Source organism: Ambystoma mexicanum, chromosome 1q (genome assembly GCF_040938575.1).
Source record: "Ambystoma mexicanum isolate Mex_15411 chromosome 1q, UKY_AmexF1_1, whole genome shotgun sequence".
Lineage (NCBI taxonomy): Eukaryota > Metazoa > Chordata > Amphibia > Caudata > Ambystomatidae > Ambystoma > Ambystoma mexicanum.
Genome location: NC_090922.1, coordinates 935,402,762 through 935,427,605, shown reverse-complemented (window position 1 = coordinate 935,427,605; position 24,844 = coordinate 935,402,762). Strand labels below are relative to the sequence as shown.

Here is a 24,844-nt window from a genome sequence, read left to right as displayed (position 1 = left end):
GTCGGCACCCAGGGTATTCACCAAGTGCCTCGCACCGGTGGCGGCGCAGCTGCGCCGCGAGGGGATTCACGTCTACCCCTACCTGGACGACTGGCTCATCCGCGCCAAGACGAGGGAGCTCGCCGTGGTCCACACGGCAAGGACCGTCCAACTCCTCACGGACCTGGGATTCTCCGTGAACTACGCCAAATCCCACCTGGTGCCCGCGCAAGTCGCACTGTTTCTGGGAGCGAGGCTCGACACAGTGTCCCTTCTGGCCTCCCCGTCGGAGGAGAGGACCAGGACCATCTTGGGCAAGGTGCAACGGATGTTGGTGGCCGACGCGGCCAAAGTGAGGTCCATCAAGTCCCTCCTCGGGATGATGTCTTCCTGCATCTACCTCATTCCCATGTCCAGGCTCCGGATGCGCCCGTTGCAAGAATTCCTGGATGCGCGCTGGATCCAGACGACGGGCAGCTTCGAGGAAAGGATCAAGCTCGACGAGAGTTTCCGACGAGCGATACGGTGGTGGGGCACCCGCGCGCATCTGACGGCGGGCATGGACTTCCAGACCCCAGCCCACCAGGAGACTGTGACCACGGATGCCTCCCTGGAAGGGTGGGGAGCGCACACCGAAAATCTGCACGCAAGGGGACTCTGGCTCCTGACGGAGAAGTCCCTGCATATCAACGTCCTGGAGCTCCGTGCAGTGTTTTGGGCCCTCAGGTCCTTCCTTCCGTCCCTCAAGGGCAAGGTGGTGAGGATCTTCACCGACAACACCACCACCATGTTTTACATCAGGAAACAGGGCGGAACCAGGTCCCCAGCGCTGTCCAAGGAGGCGCAGGACCTGTGGCATTGGGCCGTCGCCCAAGGGATTTTTCTGGTGCCGTTTCATCTGGCAGGGATAAAAAACACCATCGCCGACTCACTCAGCAGGGAGCTGCGCTCGTGCCACGAGTGGGAACTACGGCAGGATCTGGTGGATCGCCTCTTCCGACGGTGGGGCACACCCCAGATCGACCTGTTCGCGACGGCGACGAACACCAAGTGCCGGAGGTTCGCCAGCAGGTTTCCCCAGACGAGGAGCATGGGCGATGCTTTCTCGTTCCCCTGGGAGGGCCTGTTCCTCTACGCGTTCCCTCCCTTGCCTCTGCTAATCCGGCTCGTCAACCAGCTCAAGAGGTCACGGTGCAGGATGATCCTCGTCGCACCTGCGTGGCCGAGGCAGATATGGTTCCCGGACTTGCTGGACTTGTCAGCGTCCCCGCCGATCAAGCTGCCGGCGGACGCGGATCTACTCTCCAGGGAAGGAGGCGCCATCCTCCACCACGACCCGAAGTCGCTGAACTTGCAGGCCTGGCTCCTGCAGCGCTAGAGTTTGGAGGATACGACATACCGGCCGATTGCAGAGAGGTTCTTGCAAAGGCCAGGGCGTCCTCGACTCTTAAATGCTACGGACACAAATGGAAGAGGTTCTCTGTCTGGTGCCACGCACAGAAGATTAACCCTCTACGGATTACGGCTCCCCAAGTACTGCCGTACCTGCTGACGCTGGCCAAAGCTGGTCTGGCACACGCGTCCATCAAGATTCATCTTGCTGCGATCTCCCGATACACCAGAACCACGGGGCGGACGTCCTTGTGGTCTCATCGTCTGGTGAAAGAGTTCATGAAGGGACTGTTCAGATCGTTCCCGCCGGTGAAGGCTCCGGCCCCGGCGTGGGAGCTCAACGTGGTGCTGACCAAGCTCATGGGACCTCCGTTCGAGCCTCTGCACTCGGCCCCGTTGAGGTTTCTATCGTGGAAAACAGCTTTTCTTGTGGCCATCACCTCCGCACGACGAGTGGGAGAGATCCAGGCCCTTTCCTGCAAGGCCCCGTACTTGACTTTCCACGACACGAGGGTAGTGCTCAGGACGCACCCCTCCTTCATGCCCAAGGTACCGTCGGACTTCCATCTCAACGAACCCTTGGTGTTACCTGTGTTCTTCCCGTCGCCTTCGTCGCCGGCTGAGAGGACTTTGCACTCGCTGGATGTAGCTAGAGCGCTGAAGTTCTACGTGGACCGCACGAAGGGTTTTCGGAAGACGTCACAACTCTTTGTGAACTTTGGACCTGTCAATCAGGGGAAGGCTCTCTCGAAGGCTTCCATCTCCAGATGGCTCTCCGGCTGTATCATGTGCTGTCACCGGTTGGCAAACCGACCGCTGCCTGGCCGTCCGAGAGCCCATTCCACCAGAGCGATCGCAGCTACCACGGCGTTCCTATCTGGTGTGCCCCTGCTGGACATATGCAGGGCTGCTACGTGGAGGTCGACGCACACCTTCACGAAATTCTACTGCGTCGACCGGGATTCCAGGGAGGAGTCCAGGGTCGGCCAAGCAGTGCTGCGCAACCTGTTCGCCTGAGGTGAGCCTGGTGAGGAGGTAAGATGCTTAATGTTGAGTTGATGTGATGCTTAATGTTGAGCCTTTGCCACCTCCCGTGGTTGTGCATGTGTGTACTGCTATGTATTCTTTATTCATGAGCATGTGAATCCATGCCAGACCCCATGCTGGAGAAGGAACAAGTTACTTACCTGTAACTGTTGTTCTCCAGCATGGGTCTGGCATGGATTCACATGCGAACCCTCCCGCCTACCCCTCTGCGGCTCTTCACTTGGTCATACTGCCACTTCACGTGCTTCCAAATCTGAAGATGGCTGCCAGAGGCGGTGCTTAGGTAGAGGGCAGTCATTGGCTGTGGTCAGTATGACGCAGAGACCAGTGATTGGTTATTACTACGAAAGACAGATCAGAAACGAAACTGATACTGGTTTTTTCTTTACCGAGGATTCCCAGCCTGACGACGGGGAATATTCATGAGCATGTGAATCCATGCCAGACCCATGCTGGAGAACAACAGTTACAGGTAAGTAACTTGTTCCATCTGCTTCATCAGCAGGAAACTGAAGGACCGGGAGACCAGGTGGGCAACTATTGAACGGGAGTGTTTTGCCATTGTGTTGTCTTTGAAGAAGTTCAGACCACACGTGTATGGATCTTCTTTTGTAATTCAAACAGACCTCCAACCCTTGCGATGGTTAATGCAGATGAAGGGGAGAATCCTAAATTAAGATGGTCAGTCAGCTTCCAAGGGGTTTCATTTCACCATAGAACACAGGCCCGGGTGTAATCACCAAAATGCTCATGGTCTCTCCAGAAAGTATGACCGACTAGATTAGGAGATCCAGGAAGGGATTAAAGCCTCCTTTCCCTTAGTCTGGGGGGCGGGGGGGAGATGAGTGTTGGGGAGAATTCTCAGAAATGTGCTAATTCCCTTCTACCTTGGAGACCCCAGCTCTTTTTCTGGAATTAATTACTTTTAATTTTTATCCTGGAAAGAGGAATATTAATCCATGTATATTTTTTTTTTATTTTAACTGTTCCTTTTGGTTTTGGAGTCTGACAAACTCCATAGGCATCCTCTTTTTACATTGACTCACAGCATCCTCACTGCAGCGTCACAGGCACATCCTTTGGATTTCTGCTGTTTAAATACCTTCTCTTGGATAACTACTGTTTCGAAGAGTAATAAAGTAAAATTGACTTTACTTACCTTTTTCCCCTTTGTAGACCCAGTACACACTATCTTACAAAGTATCCCCTTTGTCTACCTTCTCATGTAACATTTTGGTTACCTTTTCTACGATTAATGGCTGGTGGCAGTAGTGTACTTTTTCCTACCATTGTGTGTTTTTACCCTGGACTGCATTTGCAGCTGCAGTATAGCACACATGGGTGCCCATTTTGTCAAAATGGCCCCAGTCTTCTTTTTTTGCCATTTCTTACTGGAAAGGTCCTTCCTGAGATTTACTGTGAGCGCCAAACCAGGTTTGTCCCTTTGTTTGTTTTGTCTTCGGCGGGATTAACTGGTGAAGCCTGCCTCTGGCTCCAGGTGTCTGGCAGGGCAGGAAGCGAGGGAGGTTCCCGAAACACCCTGTGCTTAGTCTCCTTGCTTACAGGAATGCACCCAAAGGTGATTGGCTGGTGGGCTGTCCTTGGAGGATGTTATGCAAGATTGTATGCAGTACCCTTTGGGGGACTGCAGCCGCCTTGTCCTCTTGTCAATAGTTAACCCAACCTTTGGTATAAGCATGTACTACACAAGTTGGCAGAGTGACTGAGCAGCCAGGCTTATCTCAACAGTCGTCAATGTGAGCTGTAAGGTTGTTAGTTTCACAATGACAGTTATTCAAATAAACACTTACACACAAGGTTCCTTGATTAAACAAATACCACCGCTTCTCCCTTTGGGTATTGGGGTTTTAGAATTGAGGCCTTGCTGGAAGGGTCAGCAGTGCTTGGCCTGGTAGTTAGGTCTGGAATCTGGATCAGTGCAAGATAACGGAAACGGGATCTGGACACCGCGCAGGAAATCAGAAAGGGTGTGCCTGGAGTCCTGTCAGGGACCCTTTGATATAGAGCATAATTACATCATTGACTATTTTGCTGGGCTGGCGTAGCTAAGCACGCCTTTAAACAACTGGATTGGATAACCAATAATGGTTGCCTCCCCTGGGTTGTACCCAGTTTATGAGGTGTATTTTATGATGGAAAAAGACTTCCCACAGACATTTTTGCCAAAAAGCTGTCATCAATATTTATACTTTTGTACAATGGTGGCACCTTAATAAATTACATAATCAGGTCACATATTTTATGTAAAGGACAGCCGTCCAATCCTGCAATCTGTGAGACATATTTTGGACGGTTACTACTTGTTCATTTTAAGCATGAAAAGTTCGGCCTAAAATTCCATAACTTTGGGGTTGATCATAAGGTATGCATGCAAGTAGAACATTTTACATTTGGGACATGTATACTTCTCCAGCATTGGATCTTTCATGGATTCACATGCTTAGAATATTCCCCGTCAGACTGGGAACCCTTGGTAAACTTATAAAGCCGTTTCCCATAGGAAAAACTCCCAACACTTCTGTGTCCTATCTACGTCGTTTTAAGGGCTGCTTACGCATGCCCCAATACGACGTAGCGGTATAAATGCCCCACCCCCGCAGTAGAACATTTTACATTTGGGACATGTATACTTTTCTAGTAATTTGCACTATTTTGTTACTTCTGTTCCCTATGCAGCAATGAAACCTATGACGTCTTAAAAGAAAGGCCATGAAATGACTTCTAAACAGTGAAATATTTACATTTTTCCAGAGTCCTGCTGCAGAGATAAAATTCTTTACATTTTTATTCATACATAGTCCTTAGCACCAAATGGCAATCCTTTGTAAGCCATATTTGGTCTTAGCTGGAGCTCCTTGCAGAAATCACAATCGCGTGCGACATTCTGTTCACATCTCCTTGTCCGAGAAACCTCATTGTCTGTGAGCTCAGCAGAGACCAGATTCTTCCCCACCTTGTAATTATCCTTGGGTTGTTGTTCTCAGAATTTTTATGATAGTCCACTTCCCCTTGGGGGAAGTTTCAGCCTGCCATCTGGATTTCTTTTTAGCTTGCAAATTCAGCACAGTTGGCTAAAAAATCTTCATTTCCTGATTTAAAAAAAAAAAAAAAAATGTTGGGGTCCTGAATTACAAAAAAACCTAAGGAATAAAAATAGCTCAAGGGTGTACTTTCCCCAGCAACAAAACCTCTTCACATTGCTAAATAAGGCAGGCTTTCATTCCACAGTTTACTTCTTAAACGGCCATTTTTTTTCTTTAGCTTGCACAAGCCCATTTTACATGTGTGGTGAAAACGGGTGTCTCCTTTAATTTCAGTTTTGCATCCGTCTTTCCAATATGGTTTACTCAACAGTCTGTATAAGGCAAAGGTCTCCATAAAATTGACATGTGTACATACAGCTCTGATTCCTTTTCAAACAGTGATTTGACGCATTTTAGCCAAAGTTAACGCTTTTCCGTGTTTGATGCAGTACAGCCTTTATTGCTGTTCAGGTTTTGGGCTGGCGCAGCCTGTCATTTTGGAACAATGCTTGGTTTTGCTGTGGGACGGTGGGGATATGCATTGCAAAGGCAGGGCCTTAATCACAGTGGAAATCGTGTCAGAGCAGCATTTTTAAAGGTGAAAGTTTCATTTTTAATGGGGATTTTGGCTTTGCAGCAAAACAACGCTACTTTTTCTCTTTTTCCTTTTGTATGTGTAGGAACACACTGGCAAGCTCCTGCAGTGTGTCCCCTGGTTCAATCCTGCCCCATATGTGCTTGGCAAAATGGTGCAGCCATATTTTTGTTATTGCAAAACGCAGTTTTTGGGACCATGGCGCTCACAGGAACCAGCGTGGCTATTTGGCAGTTTCTGCACAGATGCAGCTTTGTGATGTGGGGAAGCACAGCTGAGTTGGTCAATTTATCCCCCATTTGGTTAGAAGAAAAGTGCTTCCAGCTGGCTTCTGTTCATGTGTAGGTCTGCAGATGCTGTGTTCATGGGCTTCTGTCATGGGGACAAGAGGGAAGACTTCTGGGGACTCCTGCACTAGAAATGGAAGGTTGGCTGCAGCAATGGGCAAATTTCAGATCAGCTGCACTTCGCGGTTTCAGCTCCTCGTGTCTCTCGTCCTGGTTGGAGCGGTGTCCAATCAGCACAGCCAGTCCACCCTGCCCCCCCTCCCCCCAGTGGGAACTGATTCTGTTCAGGCACATCAGCAGACAAAGGACGGGGGAGTGTCAAACTCCTCCCCTGCATCCTGTCTTCACAGCCACACCGGAGCCTTGTCTCGGGAGGATCGCTCATGGGCAACGTGCTCACCTTGGAAGCAAGACGACATGGAGCAACACAGGATTGAACCCTGGGTCTGCGCTTAGAAACCTCTGGGTATTATGCGCGTTATAAATATCATATCATAGGCGGGGGACACAGAGTTCCCTCCAAAGGCAAAACTCGCACGCAGACTTCCCCATATCGGAATGGTAGAAGGGCTAACAAAGGGCAACAAAAAGAAATGAGCCACCATGTTAGAACATACATGACCCTTTTGTGCATAACCGATGCTGTGAATACAGTCTGCGATAGAAAATAGCACAAACGTTGGTAGAACACGTCGACTGCCACCAGCCAAATCTTCAGGGTTGTCACTGTGACCAAAATGTAATGGGAGCAGAGAAAAGGGAATACTAGGTATCCCCTTAGCAGTCCACATAAGGTATGCTAATCTCTCATAAGTAAAACATTTTTGAAGGATACAAAGTATCCCTCTTTCCTCAAGAACAGTAGTTCTTTGGAAAATGAAAATCTGTGGAGAACCCAAAGGGTCCCCAACACTGCACATCCAGTGCTTTGTGCTGCAAAGGTTAACACAGATGCCTTTTTAAGAGGTATAAAGGAAAGCAAGACTCCATAGAATAAGGTGAAACATAAAGAAAAGAGTTCCCAAAGTTTGAGCAAATAGGATGAATGAGAAAAGGGCTCCCCTCATTCAGGAGGGAAAGAAAAGGCTCCATAAACCCAGCAACAAGTGTTTGGGGTCTCACTAGGAGAGAGGATTAAGCATAAAACTGATAAATCTCCCTAACAGTCAGATAGTGTATTGATGCAATTGCTTCAATTAAAATGTTATGATGGGACTAGTTCACTCCCTTTGTTTGGAAGCTGGGAGCAAACCTATGTTTCTGGAAGTAATAAAGTAGTCAATTGTCAACTAGGTGTATTTTTCAGCCCGTCAAAATAAATTTAATTTCAAAACCTAGGAATTTTTGTGCAACCATAGCTGCACAAAATGTTTGCTTCTCTTCCAAAATTCATCTGGGTTCGTATTTAAAGACTAAAAATCGTACTTGGTCCCTTTTTTGTTTGGTATATTTTAATGACATGCTCTCTGAACGAAACACCAGCAAACGGCTCATAAACTGGAAAGAGAACATCAGTGTTGGAGCAGGTACAGGCCGACGAAGAAACATTAATCAATAATCCGAAGAAAATACTCACAAAAATAAGAGCTCAACTGGATATCGACCCTGGAAACAGCAGGAAAGAACAAACTAACCACACACCTGCCTCCAAACACCAAAAAGGTCAACGAGCTCCAAGAATACATCAGGAAATTTCCATCTAGGAAGGGGAGAGACATGTTGCTACGTGCCCGCCTCAACTTGTTGCCGACGAATGAGATCTTGGCCATTAGAGGCAAGACTGAAACACATTTTTGCCGCTTCTGCAAGACGCAAGAAAAATAATCTATTTGTCACTTACTCCTAAAATGTAGTGCAAACCAACATATAAGAGAACGATATTTAAGCCCCATCTTCTCGGATTTTATTATGTCGGGGACGAACAAATATGTTGGTCTCGTTTGATTGGAGGAGATAAAAAGAAATGGCAAATAGCTACTTACAAGATACTGGAAGCAGTAAATTTGCCGAGGATATGCCAAAAACAAGGGCACATTTTAAGAGAGACAAGAATTTTTATGAAAAGTCCACGACAAAATGTACACTTTGTGAAAATCTTTTTGGGATTAAATACAAATACATTTTTTTTAAAAAAATTGTACACTTCACCTGAGGTATATTTTTGGATTCTGATACAGAATTGATTTACTATCTGTATAATTTTATAATTGGACTTATTTGCCTAAGACCATAAGTAGTGCAGTTAAAGTTGGGTAATGGCAGATGTCAACAACTGATGGTATAAACTGTTCACATTGTGGATGCAGTGTGTAGGAAAGCCCACTCTGAGGAGTAATGCTGAGCAAGCTAGGCTATATGCAGTTTTAGGTATAGATTGAAGTGCCAATTTTAGAAGTTCAGAAGGCTGCAGTGGAGCTGTTATGGATGGAATGCCTGGTAGCATTTTCTTTTTATTCTCAATTTTGTTTCTTAATACTGGTTTTATTTCATAACATATTTCTGTTTATGCTTTACATATTGGGTTGAAAGGTGAGAACTGAAAACGCTGTTTTGTTTAATAAAAACATATATTTTTTAACCATAAGAACTAATTGTAAGATGTTGAGCGGCTGCAAATATGCTGTTAATCAGCTTGACTTGCATCTACAAGATCATCTCTCTACCACCATTGCATTGTGGCACTTAATCCATCAGTTTGAATTGAGTTGTATAACCCTATCCTAAGGGCTAGAACCTATTTCTGGTGGGCTGGTGAGTGAATATTGGTGCCCCTTACTTACTGTATAATGAATATGGTTTTCCAAATTTCGTTTTGAAACACAATTCTGCTGCTTGCTGTAAGGGACACATTCTGCATTAGGGTCATCGCATATACCCAGCCCATAATACATACATTATCATATCCACAGTTCCACATTACAATTCAATATTTAAAATGTTATTTTGCTTGATTTTCAGCGACATGAAATGGATACCAGCCGAAGGAAATTCCACTTATAAAACTCCAGTCTAAGAAACTGTTGGTTTCCTGCAGAACGGCTCAATCGTGGACGACTGGATACATTTTATTCTTTGCACAGTGCTTTACCTTCTTTCTGGAAATTAAATGACATTCTAAAGGTTGGGGCCTGGATGCTCAAGTTCTCTGTACATAAATGTAAATATTGTTATGACAAGATTGCCAATTGGTTTGATATATTATTTGCCATGACAGATCATGTGTGCAGTTTAATCCTGTTGGCATTTCTCAAACTATATTAAAAAATATATGTATTTTATATTTTTGTGTAATCTGCTTAGTCTTCCGTATAAACATCGTTACCAGTATTCATACATTCACGGTTGATTTGAGTGTGTTGGCATTTGCTTTAAGGTGTCCAGATTTTCCGACTGTGACCGCAGAATTGTTAAACTAGTAGGGGCCTAATTCAAGTGAATGTTTAAAATAGTAGCTCAAACGGCCCATTGATTGGGAGCAATTGCCGAAGTCATAGTTTACTGGTGGTTTTATGGGAACACAAGCTATACATTCTTTCACAGATGGAGCTTTATAAATCGCCTGTAAATAAATGAAACATTTGCATTCATTGTAGTAAGCCAAATGTGCAAGAAGAAAGTGCATCACAACCTTGATGGAAATAATGTTAACTAATACAGGACACATTCTAAAGCAGTATGTTTTAAAAAAAAGTTTTTATTAGATGTATTATTTATTTAATTTATTTTATGTTACACTCCCAGACCCTGGGGATATCACAGCATGGTTACAGACATCTTAGAAATTGGTCCTACATTAGAGCAGCATGCAGGCAGTAACAATAGGTTAAGCAGGTCATACAGGTTAAGAAAAAAACACTGTTGCAGTATAGACAGGCAGGCAATCTACTGATTCAGGGGTGCCATGGTACTATTATTAGTTAAATAACCGTTTTCAGTTGCATTTTGAGGCCGGGGAATGAGGTCTTCTCTTTTTTTTTTTTTTTTTTAAATGGGGAGGGAGTTCCAGTGTTTGGGCGCTAGAACTTGGAAGCTGCTACACCCTGCTCTGGTATTGTTGTAGCGGGGTGATACTAGGAGTTGATTTTCATTAGATCTTGGTGTTCTAGTGGTTTCTTTTTTCTGTACTGCATTATTAAGATAAATTGGTGCTTTTTTGGTAAGACATTTGTGCGCAATACAAAGAGTTTTAAAGATAATTCTGGCTTCAATGGGTAACCAATGGGCATCTTTCCTAATCTTAGATATGTTATCGGACTTTTTTGTATCCCTAATGCTGCTCTTAGTTTTGTTTTGCATGAGGTGCAATTTTCTTAGGTTGGCCTTTGAGATGCCTAACAGTAGTACATTACAATAGTCCAGTTTGGATAATACCAACGCTCTGGCCAAAGATAGGCAGTTGGTTGGGGTCAGGATTTGGCGACTTAATGCTATCAGTTTGGATGTGTATGCTGTGGAGGAGGTGGAGAGTATTGATATATTTGGTCATCGTGAGGTTAGAGTCGAAGTAAAAACCTAATGTTTTTACTTGCTTGTGTACTGGGATTGGTGAGCCATCTATGTTGATAGAGGTGTAGTCCGGATGGAGTGCAGCTATTTTGATTGGCGATCCCACGATGAGAATTTTTTCTCATTTTAAGACAGAGGCTGTTTACGGCCATCCAGTTTTGGATGATTGTGTATATTTTGTTGATGATCAGGGTGTCCTGGTCAATTACCTGAGATGGGTATGAAGATCTGGGTGTCATCTGCAAAGTTGGTGTAGATGACACCCATATCGTCTAGGGTCAGAGAAGAGGAGCTTTGTGTATGCATTATAAAGTGTAGGGGAAAGGCATGAACCCTGGGGTACTTGTATAGGAACTAGTATGGTATCGGCAGCTTACTTACCTATGGGCAATATGGTTGTGTGTTCTGCCAGAAATGATTTCACCCACATTGTGGCATCATCCGAGAAGTTAGTCATTGGCTAACGAGGTGCAGTTATCATGATCCACAAGGTCAAATGCTGCCGAGAGGTCTAACGGCAAGAGGATGCAGAGTTTGGCTGAGTCTCTGATGGTGGCCATCTGGATTTTGAGAACCAGAAGGGCCTTTTCCGTGTTCTGGTTGGGCCTAAAACCTGATTGGTCTAGTTCCTAAAGGTTGGTTCTCTTCTAGATGTGCTTGGATTTGTGTGTATGCTATTTTATCAATGAGTTTGAGCAGGAAAGGGACTGTTATTGGGCTATAATTAGTGGGTACTGTGGGGTTCAGTGTTTTTTTTTTATTGTTTTTTTTATTTTTTTTTAAGGAGAGGGGTGACCCAAGCTTTTTTGATGCTGGCTGGGACTTTGTTGGTATTGGAGGAGGAGTTGACAAATTTGGTAATGTTGGGGGTGAGGGTGCCTGTGCATGCTTTTACTAGTTTAGCTGGGACACTATCTCCTTTGCAATTGGAGGCTTTGAGTTTGGTGATGGTGTTGAGTACTAGTTCCTGTGAAACTGGGGTGAAGTGGAATGGTGGCTTGGGTATTTCAGGAGAGGTTGGTGAGGAATTGGTGGTTATGGTATTTTTATGTGCTAATAGCAGTCTTTTGGTAGTAATTTTGTTTTGTAGCGGGGTGATTCTGGCGGAAAGTGCGTCTTGAAGGTGCTACATCATTCTTTACTAGCCTTATCTGAGGTGGTGGTGGCCGTGAGGTTTTCTAGTTCTCCAAGGATATAGAAGGTTCTTTGGAATCAGATGAGACATTGTTTATCCATGTATTGTATGCATTCGCTTTGTGGGATATCATGGCTGTTTTATAGATTTTATTTGCATCCGTGAAGGCTTTGGCGGAGTCAGGGATGGGAAGTTTATTGTAGGCATGTTCAAAAGAGCATTTGGTTCTTCTTTTAGAGGCTAGGTCTTCATTGAACGAGAAGTGGGTCCTTTTGTCAGTGCGACATGTTTTGGTTGTAACAGGTGCTACTTCATCTATTGTTATTATTATTTTGCATTTATATAGCGCCTTATATACCATTGGTATGGTCTGAAGGCGCTTGTAGGTTGAACGCCCTTGGGAACCGAAGTTCGGATCAGTAGAGAGTCAAAAGGTGCGTGTGAGCACCTGGTATGTGTGCAGCTCGTGCGGAATCCGTGTAATAGCTGCTTTTTAGCGGTAGGTGTGGTGGTTGAGAGATCAGGAGAATGTGTTCGTTCTGGCAGGATTTGCCCAGACCGGAAGTGGCTGCTTTAGGCCTGAGGAGAACACCTGGCTGGGGGGGTGTAACCAGCAGTGATTACTTAGAATGATGTGGAGAGAGCGGCGGATGTTGGTATGAGAACAGTTATACCGAATGGTGTCATAGTATCTCTGTGTTCTAGTTGAGTGGTGATGTAAGGCAAGAGTAAGCGTGGGGTGTGATATGATGGGTTATACGCTCTTTCAAACGTTCTCTGCATTCCAAACCATACTACATATGTCACGCAATTCTATGTGCTCCAGTCCGTTCCATGCACTCCCATCACTCCATGCATTCCGGCCTGCTCCATACTCTCCGGTCCGCTCCACGCACTCATCCAATCCGGCTTGCCTCACGCGTTCTAGACCGCTCCGCATGCTCCAGTCAGTCATGTGTACTCCAGCCAGCCACACGCATGCAGTTTTGACTTCCCCACGCATGCACTCTTGTCTGCCTCACGCATGCACTCTTGTCTGCCTCACGCATGCACTCTTGTCTGCCTCACGTATGCACTCTTGTCTGCCTCACGTATGCACTCTTGTCTGCCTCACGCATGCATTCTTGTCTGCCTCACGCATGCATTCTTGTCTGCCCCATGCATGCGCTCGGCCCCTCTATGCGCTCGGCCCCTCTATGCGCTCGGCCCCTCTATGCGCTCGGCCCCTCTATGCGCTCGGCCCCTCTATGCGCTCGGCCCCTCTATGCGCTGATCTATATATTCATCTCTACACTCATCTGTCCTATACCTTCATCCGTTCTGTCCACTCATTCTCTCTGTCCACTCATCCGCTCAAGCGATCTACACACTCTCGGCCCTTCCATATTCATCTGTTATCTACACTTATGTGCTTGGTATACTCGTCTGCTCCACACAATTATCCCGTTTACGCTCATCTGTTCTGGACATTCATCTGTTTTACGCACTCCTGCGTTCTACTCGCTTCTCTGTATTTACGCACCCATCCGCGCTCGTCCGCTTTACACAGCCAGCCGCTCTACACACTCATCCACTCAACATGTTCATCCATTCCATACACTCATCCGATCTACATATTCGTTCGATTTCCACACTCATTCGAACTATATAGGTATTTGATCTTCTACTCATGTATTCTTCCACTCAGCGCATTCATTTGTTCCACCTGTTTCATCCATTTTAACTACTTCATCCACGCCATTCATTTTCTTTCACTCCGTATGCATTCTGTCCATTTTAGGAGTTTAAATTACTTTACTGTTTCCGTATGAATTACTCTTATTAGCCATTTCACTGCTCTGATCTACTTTATACGTTTAATTCTGTTTGGCCTTCTAGTTTATATTGGGGGTTGTTAGCTTTCAGTTTCTCGCATCAGGTGGTTTGATGGATTGGTCACATTGAGTTGCTGTTGGTCTGTTTGGGTAAGTTTGGTACGGGTTGGTTTCAGGGGAAGAGCCAGGTTTTCAGCAGTTTGCAAAACAATGATAAATCCTCAGTTAGGCGGATGTGGGGTGGGAGTGAGTTCCATAGCGTGGGGGCCAAGGCTGAGAATGATCCGCCTAACCTGATTGAGTTTGTCTTTGGTATGACTAGGAGGCCGGCTGAGCTTGATCTCAGGTTGCGTGGGGGGGTTGTAGGGTTTTAGCTTGTCTTGAAGGTATCGAGGTCCAGTTTTATGTAGTGCTCGATGGGAGATGCACAACGTTTTGAAAGTCACCCTTCGGGCTACTGGGAGCCAGTGCCGCGTCTTAAGGGCTGGGGAGATGTGGTCTCTTGGGCCGAGCCCAAGAAGCAATTTGGCTGCTGCGTTTTGTGCCCTTTGGAGTTTATTCAGTTGGTACGCATGGATTCCGAGGTATAGGGGGTTTGCGTAGCCCAGTCTTGAAATAACGATCGATTGGACCGCAGAGAGTCTGTTGGGAAAGGGGAGATATGGAAAGATGCACCTAAGGGTTTTAAGGTGGTAGTGGCAGGACTTTGAGACGTTGTTGACTTGGCACGAGAGTGTTAGCTCAGAGTCAAGGGTGCATCCAAGATTTTTCACTGAGTTGGAGGGGGTCGGTGAGTTGCCCATGGTGGATGGCCAGGGTAGTGGGTGTGGAAGAAGTTTGGGGTTGCCACATACCATGATTTCCATTTTGGAGGGGTTTAACAGGAGGTGAGAGTGAGGCAATTGCGGTAGTAATCTGCAATGATACCAAAGTCATTGCTAGTGACTAGGTTGGATACAAGGTTCTTATTAAGGGTGGGGGTGAAGTTCTCTACAGTGAGCTTTCAGGGATTTCTGGTTTCGAAGGTGCCCATTTTTATGAGTTTGGGAGGGTGGGGTTCATCACTCATGAAGGTGACTTTTATACAGTAATAGTCCGTCCAGTCAATGGGGGTGATAGATTCAATAGTTAGTCTTGTGTTAGTGACAGGATCCAGTCCAGAATTCTGCCCTTGATATGAGGGGGTTCATTCACCATTTAGGTAAAATTCATATCTTTGAGATCTGATTGTAGGATTGCAGCTTTGTGGTCTTGGTAGTCATTATATCACAGGTTCAGGTCTCCAAGGATAATACATTTTGTATTAGGTTTGATGATGTGCGCAAGTAGAAGAGGGAGATCTGTTTCTGGGTGACTATTTGAGCTAGGAGTTCTATATATCACCATAATATTGATAGTGGTTTTCTCATTTATGGCAAGCTTAAAGGCATGGTCTAGTAAAAATTTGTATTGTCCCTACGGGTCGGCCATGTTTTTTTAAGCCTAAGTGGCTCGATTTTAGAAAACTTTCCTATGGACCTTACCCGAGTTTTCGTCCATTGAACGCACGCAAAAACAAGCACCAGGGAGCCGCCATTTTCTGATAATCCTATCTTTTCCCCGATCGCCCTGGCTGAAATGCTTTTGCGGCACTAACTCAATCCCCCCGCCCCTAAGCCTTACATTATCAAAACATTCATATTCCCCGCCTCTCCCCGTGACGTTACTGTGCTGCGTAGGCAAACGCGCCCAGTCGTCTTCTGCGCGACTCCACCCGGAAACCAACACAGATCAACTCACAACACAGCGCGCCACAATTCGGAATATGAAACTGTACTTTAAAATGAAACAGCAACACGGTACTTTTGGTAAAGTACATTTATTTGACATTAAATGTTTTAGAGAATATTCAGCAATTGACATATGAACTCCGGAAGCCATTTATTTTCTTTTATCTTTATCCGCAATAACTGTTCCGTTTCATCTTGAGTCACGCGCTGTTCCTTTATGGTACACAGGGTGTTCATTTTCGTAAAAAGAATCACTTTGGAAGCACGGTGAACTGCAAGGCTGTTCCATCAAGTAGGCAGTAGGCCAGCGTAAAGGTTGATATGTTGCTTCTAGCCACTAGTACAACGTAAGGGCATGTGGGCCCTTGGCGATCGTCCCATAATATGGTGATCGTGCTCCAGTTGTTGACACGAAGCTGCAGGTGTCTGCTGAAGAATCCATCCGCCGGTGTCTCAAACAGGTGGCAGTGGCAGAAAGGGATCAAATACCTGTTATGAAAACAAAAAAATAATAATTAGTCTCGCTAGCCGAACTTCATTAATATTACTCATTTTATTTATTACGGCCGATCAGAAACTATTTGCTTGCAAGGATAGTTCAATGGAGTATGTTCGGCTCTAAAATCGATGAGAAAAGTAACGAGAAAAATCGAGGCAAACACACAATGATAAACGACAGTTAGTCTACATGCCTGAGGAATGATATGATATGGCATTTGTAACGTGCCTATACTCAAGTGTTTCTAGGCGTGACGAGGCCGGTGGGGAACAAGGGCAGACAGACTACGATCCTACTAGGCCAGGTGTCTTTTTGATCGCGCATGGGGAAGGGCTGTACATGGTTAGTTGAATACAAATTAAATAGGGCCAGCTGGTGGCAAGTGCAAGGTAAATGCCGGTAGAAGGGGCTGAAGGATACAGAGACAGTCCCATAGTGCAGGTAGGCAGTTCAGGGAAAAGTGGCTGGGCCAAGGACCGAGATCGGTGAGACCAGTGGACCTGCATGCCCATGTGCCCACTACGAACAGTTTTACTTGCTTTTCCTAGCTCTTCATTCATTCATTTATTCGTGCATCCATTCATTAAATCTTCATTCCGGTATAAAAGCGTGTAAAGATTTACTTACATTATATTTGAAATTTCCATTGTGTCTCTTCGTAATGCAGTCTGTAAAACGGACCGTGCTCTTGACAATGATTTTTCGTATACTGAACTAAAATGAAACTCTGTCTAGTTTCTGAATTTTCTGCCTTATCGTCTCTTAAGTTATTGCGCACTCCCTTCAAATGTAGTTCTTTCGGCATGGTCCCTGTCTCAAGGTCAAAAAACAATAGACCCTTATACTTCCAGTGCGACTTGTGGGCCTCATCTGGGCGCTGTCCTTCGCATTCTTTATTTGCAACATCACGTAGTATAGGCATCTGTGAGAACTTGAAGTTTAGAATCCGTCTATGTAGTGCGCCTCAATGTGCAAATGCGAACTGGCTTCTCTCCCAAATGCCACGGGCCGCTTGGCTGGCGCGTTCTAAGTGCCCCAATTTTGTCCCCGTTGTCTGCGAGCTTTGCAGCCCAAATTGAGACATTTAATTTTTGGCGGAAGGTCACGGAAAGTATAAAGTACCACAGGAGTTGAGTTAAAAGTGAGATTTATTGTTTGTTTGTTTTATTATTTGCAATACGCAAGCCTCCACTCCGTTAACAGTGCGCAGCATTTACATGAGATGAGACATGAGAAAAATATATACATACACATATGTGAGGTGAATAGAGAGAATTCAAAGATGACACCCAGCTTGTTCGCCACCCATGATGGTGAAGGTAGGGGTTAGGGTTACAGGTACACTGTACAATAACATTTATTTACAAAAAGACAATCGTATTGCAATTATTTAAACCGGGATTTGTACTTCACAATCAGCTGTGCTTCGGGTGGGCATGGCACAGTCGCAATGTTCGGTGGCAATGGATCACTGCTCTGCACAGAAACATCAAAAATTCCATATCTGTGCTTCTCTAACACAGCAACAATAAGGCCTTTCACAAAGTCGAACTGCATTTCATCATAGACTGGTTTGATCACCCATTGCTTACTTCGTTTTGAAAACACCTTAGTGTAGCGAGGCATCCTTACTTTACCCCTAGTCCTAGATTGTTCACGTCCGACATTGCTGTTATGGGCCAAGACCGCTAGTAGAGTGCGATGTTTCATGCCCCGAAAGTTAAAATGCAAGCGCTTTGGCCTGTACTTTAGGCACATATTGTGGAACACCGCCAAATCTCCTGTGTGACAGAATTCTGTCAGTCCTCTCAAATCTCTTGATAGAGTTTTGTCGAAAACAATCTTCTCAATGGCTTTGTGTGTCGGTGAAGATGGAATCAACCACTTCTTCTTCCGTGCCTCCTCTGGGGACAAAGGGCCATGTTCACATTGGTGGAAATGTTCATTTGCTGTCCAGCGGTGAACGTTGGTACAGTGGTGCATCAGTGACCGCCAATTTTCAAGTAGTATTTCCACTGACCGCTCACAAGTTTTTGAGCTCCACCAAAGATGGTTGGTGATAGAATGTGACCACTGCAAAATACTTTCAAAACCTTTTTTTTTTTTTACCTGCAGCCGAGATTTTCTTATTGATTGATTTAGCAAGATGCCATATGTCAAATTGATGTTTAATATGTGGAACTGCTCTCTCATTGTCTTGGCGATTGAAACTTGTCTATCCGTGGCTATGAGGTCGATGTGCATTCCCCTCGATTGTAGATATTCCACTGATTTTATAAAACCTAGTTTCTCCATGGCCACTGAGGATGTACATTGTGTTACCTGCACGACCACCGAACTCACAATTTTCTTACTATCCATGTCCTGAAAGTGATAGGTGCATTACTTGGCAGAAAATCCAGGGCTGTCGCACTGTCCATCGCCGGCTAGCCTGAATCGTTTGCCTTTGAATGTACTTGCTAGAGACAATTGTTCAATTTTCCAAGCATCACTAATGGCCGGAAACAGATAATCACGTTGGTATGTGTAGTACAGCGCTTTAGAAATGAAATGGAGTCCCACAAACTGAAAGAAAGCCTCTAACTTTCTAAAACTGTTGCCACTAAAAAGTGATGCAGCTCCACACAGTAGATTGCCTGCTTGCAGTTTCCCCAGCATCGGTTGTGCAGACCATGAGAACCTATGATTTAATCTACAGGCGGCATTTATTTTGACGTTACTGCCTTTTATTTGACGAGTCACATTAATCAATTTCCCACATACTTTCCCTCTAATGGAATGCACACATTTCAGCATACTTATAATTTCCATCAAACAACTGTTGAATACAATGCTCTTTCATTAGACTGTCATCCTGCGTCAACATTGTTTCGGCCTTTGACGTTGTGGAGATTTCAACACATTGGTAAGTAATATCGCTGATATCAAGTTCTGCTGCGTCTATGGATGCTGCGGCTGGTTCATTCTCTGTCATTTCAACATCTATTACTTCGACATTGATTGGAGAACACAACAATGTCTACAGGTTTTTTGGTGGCAAATATTTGGCGGGTGTAGATTGTGTAAATTGATCTGCAACTACTTCAGAGCTATCTTCAATACATTCAATAACATCTTCTTGTGGTGGTGCGGTCGCACTGTAGCTATGGTCCAATGCAACTTTGCTGTAGTCTCCAAACACAATTGATGTTCTGGCCATTGGACATGAGCATCTCGAGCCTAAACACGCCTCGCCTCAATTAATAGTTCCTCCATAGTGTACACGGTCTGGCAAGCCACATCTCTCATTCGCTTCACTGTCTGTGTGTGTGTATAGTTCTGACACCCACGGGTAACTGGAGGAGAGATTGGAAAAGAGATGTCAGTTTAAACACAAGATGGAGTGTAGTAGAATTGACTGGAAAAAAACATAAAATAGTCCCCAGCACAAACATTTTTTTTAAATTCATGAACTGTTTGTAACTAACCTTTTTTTGTTTTTTTTTCTTTGCAACTTTTTTGACTGGACCTTCACCATCTGCACGCTGTAGCTCCGATTCGTTTCCGCATGTCCTCCCTTCCTCTTGCGCTGCAACGACTATTTCTGTATCCGCATAGACAGCAAGGTCTGAGGCTCCATCGTCTCCCTGAAACAGTACTTTCATTACGATGTATCGAAATATTGTTAGCATAAAGCACACGTGAGGACGAACACACATGTACATCTCAATAGCCAAATACGATTTAAACATTGTGTGCAACAATCAAACGACAGTATTCGACCAGTGATGATCTATTTCGATGGAACTGTCCGTATCCATACCTCTGGCTCTGCATGGACTGCCATGAATGGTTGTATTGGAGAGGAGGCATCCGCATCTCCCTGAAACACAGTACCTGCATTAGTATGCTTTTCTATATTGGAAACACAACACACACTTGGGGTCGACGGCACAGGTACATATAAAGAGATAACCGCAAATGATGCATTGTCCAAAAGAATCAAGGAAAATCCAAATATGATCACATTTCATCGACTTATTTCAACAATTCCTTTACATCTGCATCATCTAAATGAGATGTTCTGATTGTGGTGGAAGCTCTGTCTCCCTGAAACACGGTACTTGGATTAGTATGGTTTTCAATATTGGAAACATAACACACACTTGGGGTCGAACGCACAGGTACATATAAAGAGATAACCGCGAAAGATGCATTGTCCAAAAGAATCAGGAAAATCCAAATATGGTCACATTTCATCGACTTATTTCAACGATTCCTTTACATCTGCATCATCTAAATGAGGAGATGTGATTGTGGTGGAAGCTTCGTTGTCTCCCTGAAACACAGCACTTGCGTTAATAGGGAAGAAAGTATAGCAAATGGAATCACGTTATATGATCACGCATGATGGAGCTGTCATTATCCATACCTCGTGCTGCTGAAGAATATCTATGGATGTTGCAAATGTAGTGCGCACTTCCGAAAGCTGTTGCGCCGATTCGTATACTTGAATGTCAGGCTCTGCATCAAGTGCAGGGGTTGACGCTCCAACTGCCTGAAACATAGTACTTGCATTAGTGAGGTTTACAATTGTGAAAACATAACACACACCTGGGGTCGACAGCACAGGTACATATCAACGGCTAACCACGAATGAAACATTGTGTAGAACAATCAAACGACAAGAATTCCAGCTCTGATGACGCTCGATGGAGCTGTCAGTATCCATACCTCCTGATGTTGAAAAACATCTAGACAGTTGTAGATGTGGCGGACGCTTCAGCATCTCCCTGAAAGACAGTACTTGCATTAGTATGGATAACACTAATTATAACTGAAAAAAAACACCAGTGGACGATAACTAAGGTGTATATCAATTGGAAAGCAGTAACCAAACATTCGGTAAAATAATTACACGATAGAATAAAACTATTACTTGACATGCATAAAACAATTATGTAGCGGATTAGCCTAGTAGGATTACCTGATACGCGCTAGAAGTGGTTGATAAATGCGACCACGTCAAGGATGTAGAATGTTCTTGCTTCAGATTGAAGGGATAGTCAAGAAGTTGTAAAGGTCAATTAATGATTGATAATGAAATGCCAATATTAAAAATAGCCATGTAAGCCGACAGAATACTTGAAACATGCTCAATACAGCACAGTTCCCTGTCCCCATATATATATATACATTGCGTTTGTGGGTTATGAAATCAAAAAAGAATATATTGATGTCATTATTCAAAAAACTATACACTCATATCAATATCGAAATTATTAAAAGGGATAGAACACCTACAATATCTATTAATCCATTCGGCTACACACTACCGCAAGGCCGAAAGCTAAATCCGGACACTTGACTCACCGGTGGCGGAATGTGCACGAATAGAGTGGGAATAGCGTTTTCGCGCAATTTCCGTGTCGTTCGCCGTTTATTCTTCTTTGTTACCCAAGAAGTTGTGTACATGTCCAAGGAAAAGTGCCGGCTGCAGATGCGGTATCGATCACCCCTCTTGTCCTCTAAGACTTGTTGGACTCTACTTTCCAGCTCATCCAGTGGATATCTGCAATGTCTGACCCATTCTCTTATTCGATCAACAGTTTTCGGGAATACATGCATTGTAGTTCCTTCAGATTTCGCATGGGTCTTCGAAGGGCAACCGCTAATCGAACAGGCAGGCATTGTTGATAAATCTGAAAAGTAAATATCGACATTATTATACAATCTTCAAGAGTAAAGATTTGATACAAAAGTAAATGAATCATACAATGATCAATGCAAGGTTTGTTTTGGTCGCAGGAACTATACCAGTTCGTTATGTGCTGCTTAGTATTTGCATAAGTTGCAGAAATGTATAATTGATGTGACTGAAATCTGAACATGTTACTCGTCCCTTGGATGTTCTGTCTTGCATGAGAAGGAAACATGTTAACATTATTGACTGGACCCCCGAAGGATGCAATTCGATGACAAAAGACACAGATGAAAATAAATAGATCTATTGATGGCATAGCAATGGAAACTCAAGTCAATACCAAAGAGACCAATGAACATAGCACTATTGTGTACTCTACTCGAAAATAGAGAGAAATTTAAAAATCTGCGAACTATGACCAGGATACATGGCCTTACCTTGACCAACAAACGGTTGGATTCAGCAAGCAGAGCAGTATGTTGCGGGAGAATAGGTGGATGGCCACAGGTAGCGCACTGATGGGCATGCTCAAAGCGGTCACAGAAGTTCACGGATAGCATGACGACGAGCAGATTAGCATAGATCTCAGTGGTTCCCAGGTAGCACGTTCAAGAGTTGACTTGCAAAGCACAAAGATGTTCTCATGAGACACATTGAGTGGTTTTAAAGTATTAGAAACTGGGGTGTGTTTGTTAATGAATGACGTATGTATGTATGTCGTGGTATTAGGGGGGCGGCCTGCCTGGAGACACGGGGTCTGAGCAGGCCATGTGACCGATGGCCCCTTGGCGTGGAACACCTTTTGAAGTGTACATGGCACCTTGGCCTTTCGCGCCCCTGACAGCACGCATCCACTGGCGCGAACATCCTTTGATACAGGGGGGTGGGATGGATGGGCCTGGGGCGTGCAGATAAGGCACAGGAAGACTGCTGAATGGAGACACACTTATGTGGATTGCAGGGGGGCGGCCTGCCTCAGAGGAGGCCTGCCTGGAGACACAGGGTCTGAGGAGGCCATGTGACCGATGGCCCCTTGGCGTGGGACACCTTTTGAAGTGTACATGTAGTTTGGCACCTTGGCCTTTCGCGCCCCTGACAGCGCGCATCCACTGGCGCGAACCGCCTTTGATACAGGGGGGTGGGATGGATGGGCCTGGGGCATGCAGATAAGGCACAGGAAGACTGCTGAATGGAGACACACTTATGTGGATTGCAGGGCGGCGGCCTGCCTGGAGACACGGGGTCTGAGGAGGCCATGTGACTGATGGCCCCTTGGCGTGGGACACCTTTTGAAGTGTACATGCAGTTTGGCACCTTGGCCTTTCGCGCCCCTGACATCCCCCCATGCCAGCGCGCATCAGTATATCGTTGCTTATCATTAACAAATGCCACATACCAGAGATCCTTGTGAGCACAGACCCACACTTCAACCGGTGTATTATAGTGGTCAAGACCGTATAATCCAATGGTAAATGTTAGTATAGATATATGTGTGACTTTTATAGAGACATAACCTACTGAAAGACTTTGAACAAGTGTGTTTTAGTGCATGCATTATCGAGAATATGTTATGTTAGCTTAGATAGACAGTGACAACCCTGCTTCACAGTTGGGATGTAACTGTATAACGGTATACCGTTAAAGATACCGTGAACCACTCAATTGAACAATAATAACCGTCACATTGTTTATAAAGGTATACCGTTTATACCGTTAAGTGTGCTTTTCAATCTGATTTGGAAAGGCTGCAGTAAGCAAGTGCTGCATAGTCTTGGCCTTGCACTGTTGGATGTGCCATCTGCCAAGTAGTTTCAGTTGGAGCAGTTTTTAATGCCATTGCATAAACCACACGTGCCTGACACAAAATCAATATGTTAGCAATAGGAAGAATAAATACAGTGCCAAGAAGGGAAAGGGTTTACTTTGGGTTGGCGACTTTGGGGTTTATATATTTATAATGGATAATGTTTGCTAAACATATGATAATGGGGTATTTGCCTAGTTCTATCATTGAATTTACATATAATAAGTCACATTGCGAAATTCACTCATCTCTATGGGTATTCCCTGCTGCCATACCAAAGGGTAACATGTCTGTGATTACATGAACACCTTTTGGCCCGCAAGTAAACTAAAGGCTGTAACGTAAAGAGAGAGTGTGTGTGTGTGTGTGTGTGTGTGTGTGTGTGTGTGTGTGTGTGTGTGTGTGTGTGTACACAAGCTTATACTACCGTCAGCCTCCATTGATCTGTGGCATGCAGGTTATAAAGATGGCAACATGTTCATCTTCACCAGTAGCCAGTGGGGGAGCTAAAAGCCAAAATGACCACTTAAGAAAAGCTATTCCGTTTGCTTTGCCAGTCGCAGCAGGGCTCCCCCCCCCCTCCTCCTCTCCACACGTGTGTTTGTGTTTGGTGGAAGCAAGGGGTGGCATTTCAGTGGAAAGTATGTTGAAAAGCCCAATTCTGGCCCTGGGTGCCTGGTTTTGTTTGTGATGATAAATCTGACAATTTATGACCTTTTCGAAAATATTTGTTAAGATTGGTTAACTCCAACTGCTATACCGCGATAACCATGATATACCGTCATTTGGCAAGAAGGTTATCATACCGTCATAAAACTAATACCGTGACACCCCTACTTCACAGCAACCAGACCTTCACCCATTCGGAGCACAGATGTCTGACGTCCATCCTTGAATGGAGACACACTTGATTCATTTAAAAAATCGAGACAACCGTTGTTAAAATATATGTGGTGTTTTATTTTGTATCTTATTTTCATGACACAAAAATACGAGACTTTAAAGATTATACAGGTCAGGTTGCAGCACAGCAAGAGAAAATCCCCTGTACTGACCGCTGTCACTCGGAAACGTTTCTCTTATGGCACGAACGGCACAGGCGGGTATCACTCTTCGAACGTGGTGTCCAAGCCTCCCGTGAAGCCACCATGTAAAGGAACGATAGGCCACCAGCCTGTACCACCTGTGAAAAGGAATCAAACTGTTTTTAAATGACCAAGATAAGTTTAATAAATGTTTGTCGTCAATGACAATTCTTGTAACTAATGGCATTTTAGACGGACAAATGCT

At 44.8% G+C, this 24,844-nt stretch overlaps 1 protein-coding gene across 1 annotated transcript in view; it reads left to right on the top strand.

Moving 5' to 3' along the window:
• RPF1 (ribosome production factor 1 homolog) overlaps window positions 1–9,622 on the top strand; it is a 231,025-nt gene extending 221,403 nt beyond the window's left edge. Inside the window, exon 9 of the mRNA XM_069641594.1 lies at window positions 9,303–9,622. Within this exon, the coding sequence (XP_069497695.1) occupies window positions 9,303–9,344 (42 nt within the window). The 3' untranslated portion in view covers window positions 9,345–9,622. The remainder of the gene's footprint in view (window positions 1–9,302) is intronic.
• Window positions 9,623–24,844: the final 15,222 nt, after the last annotated feature.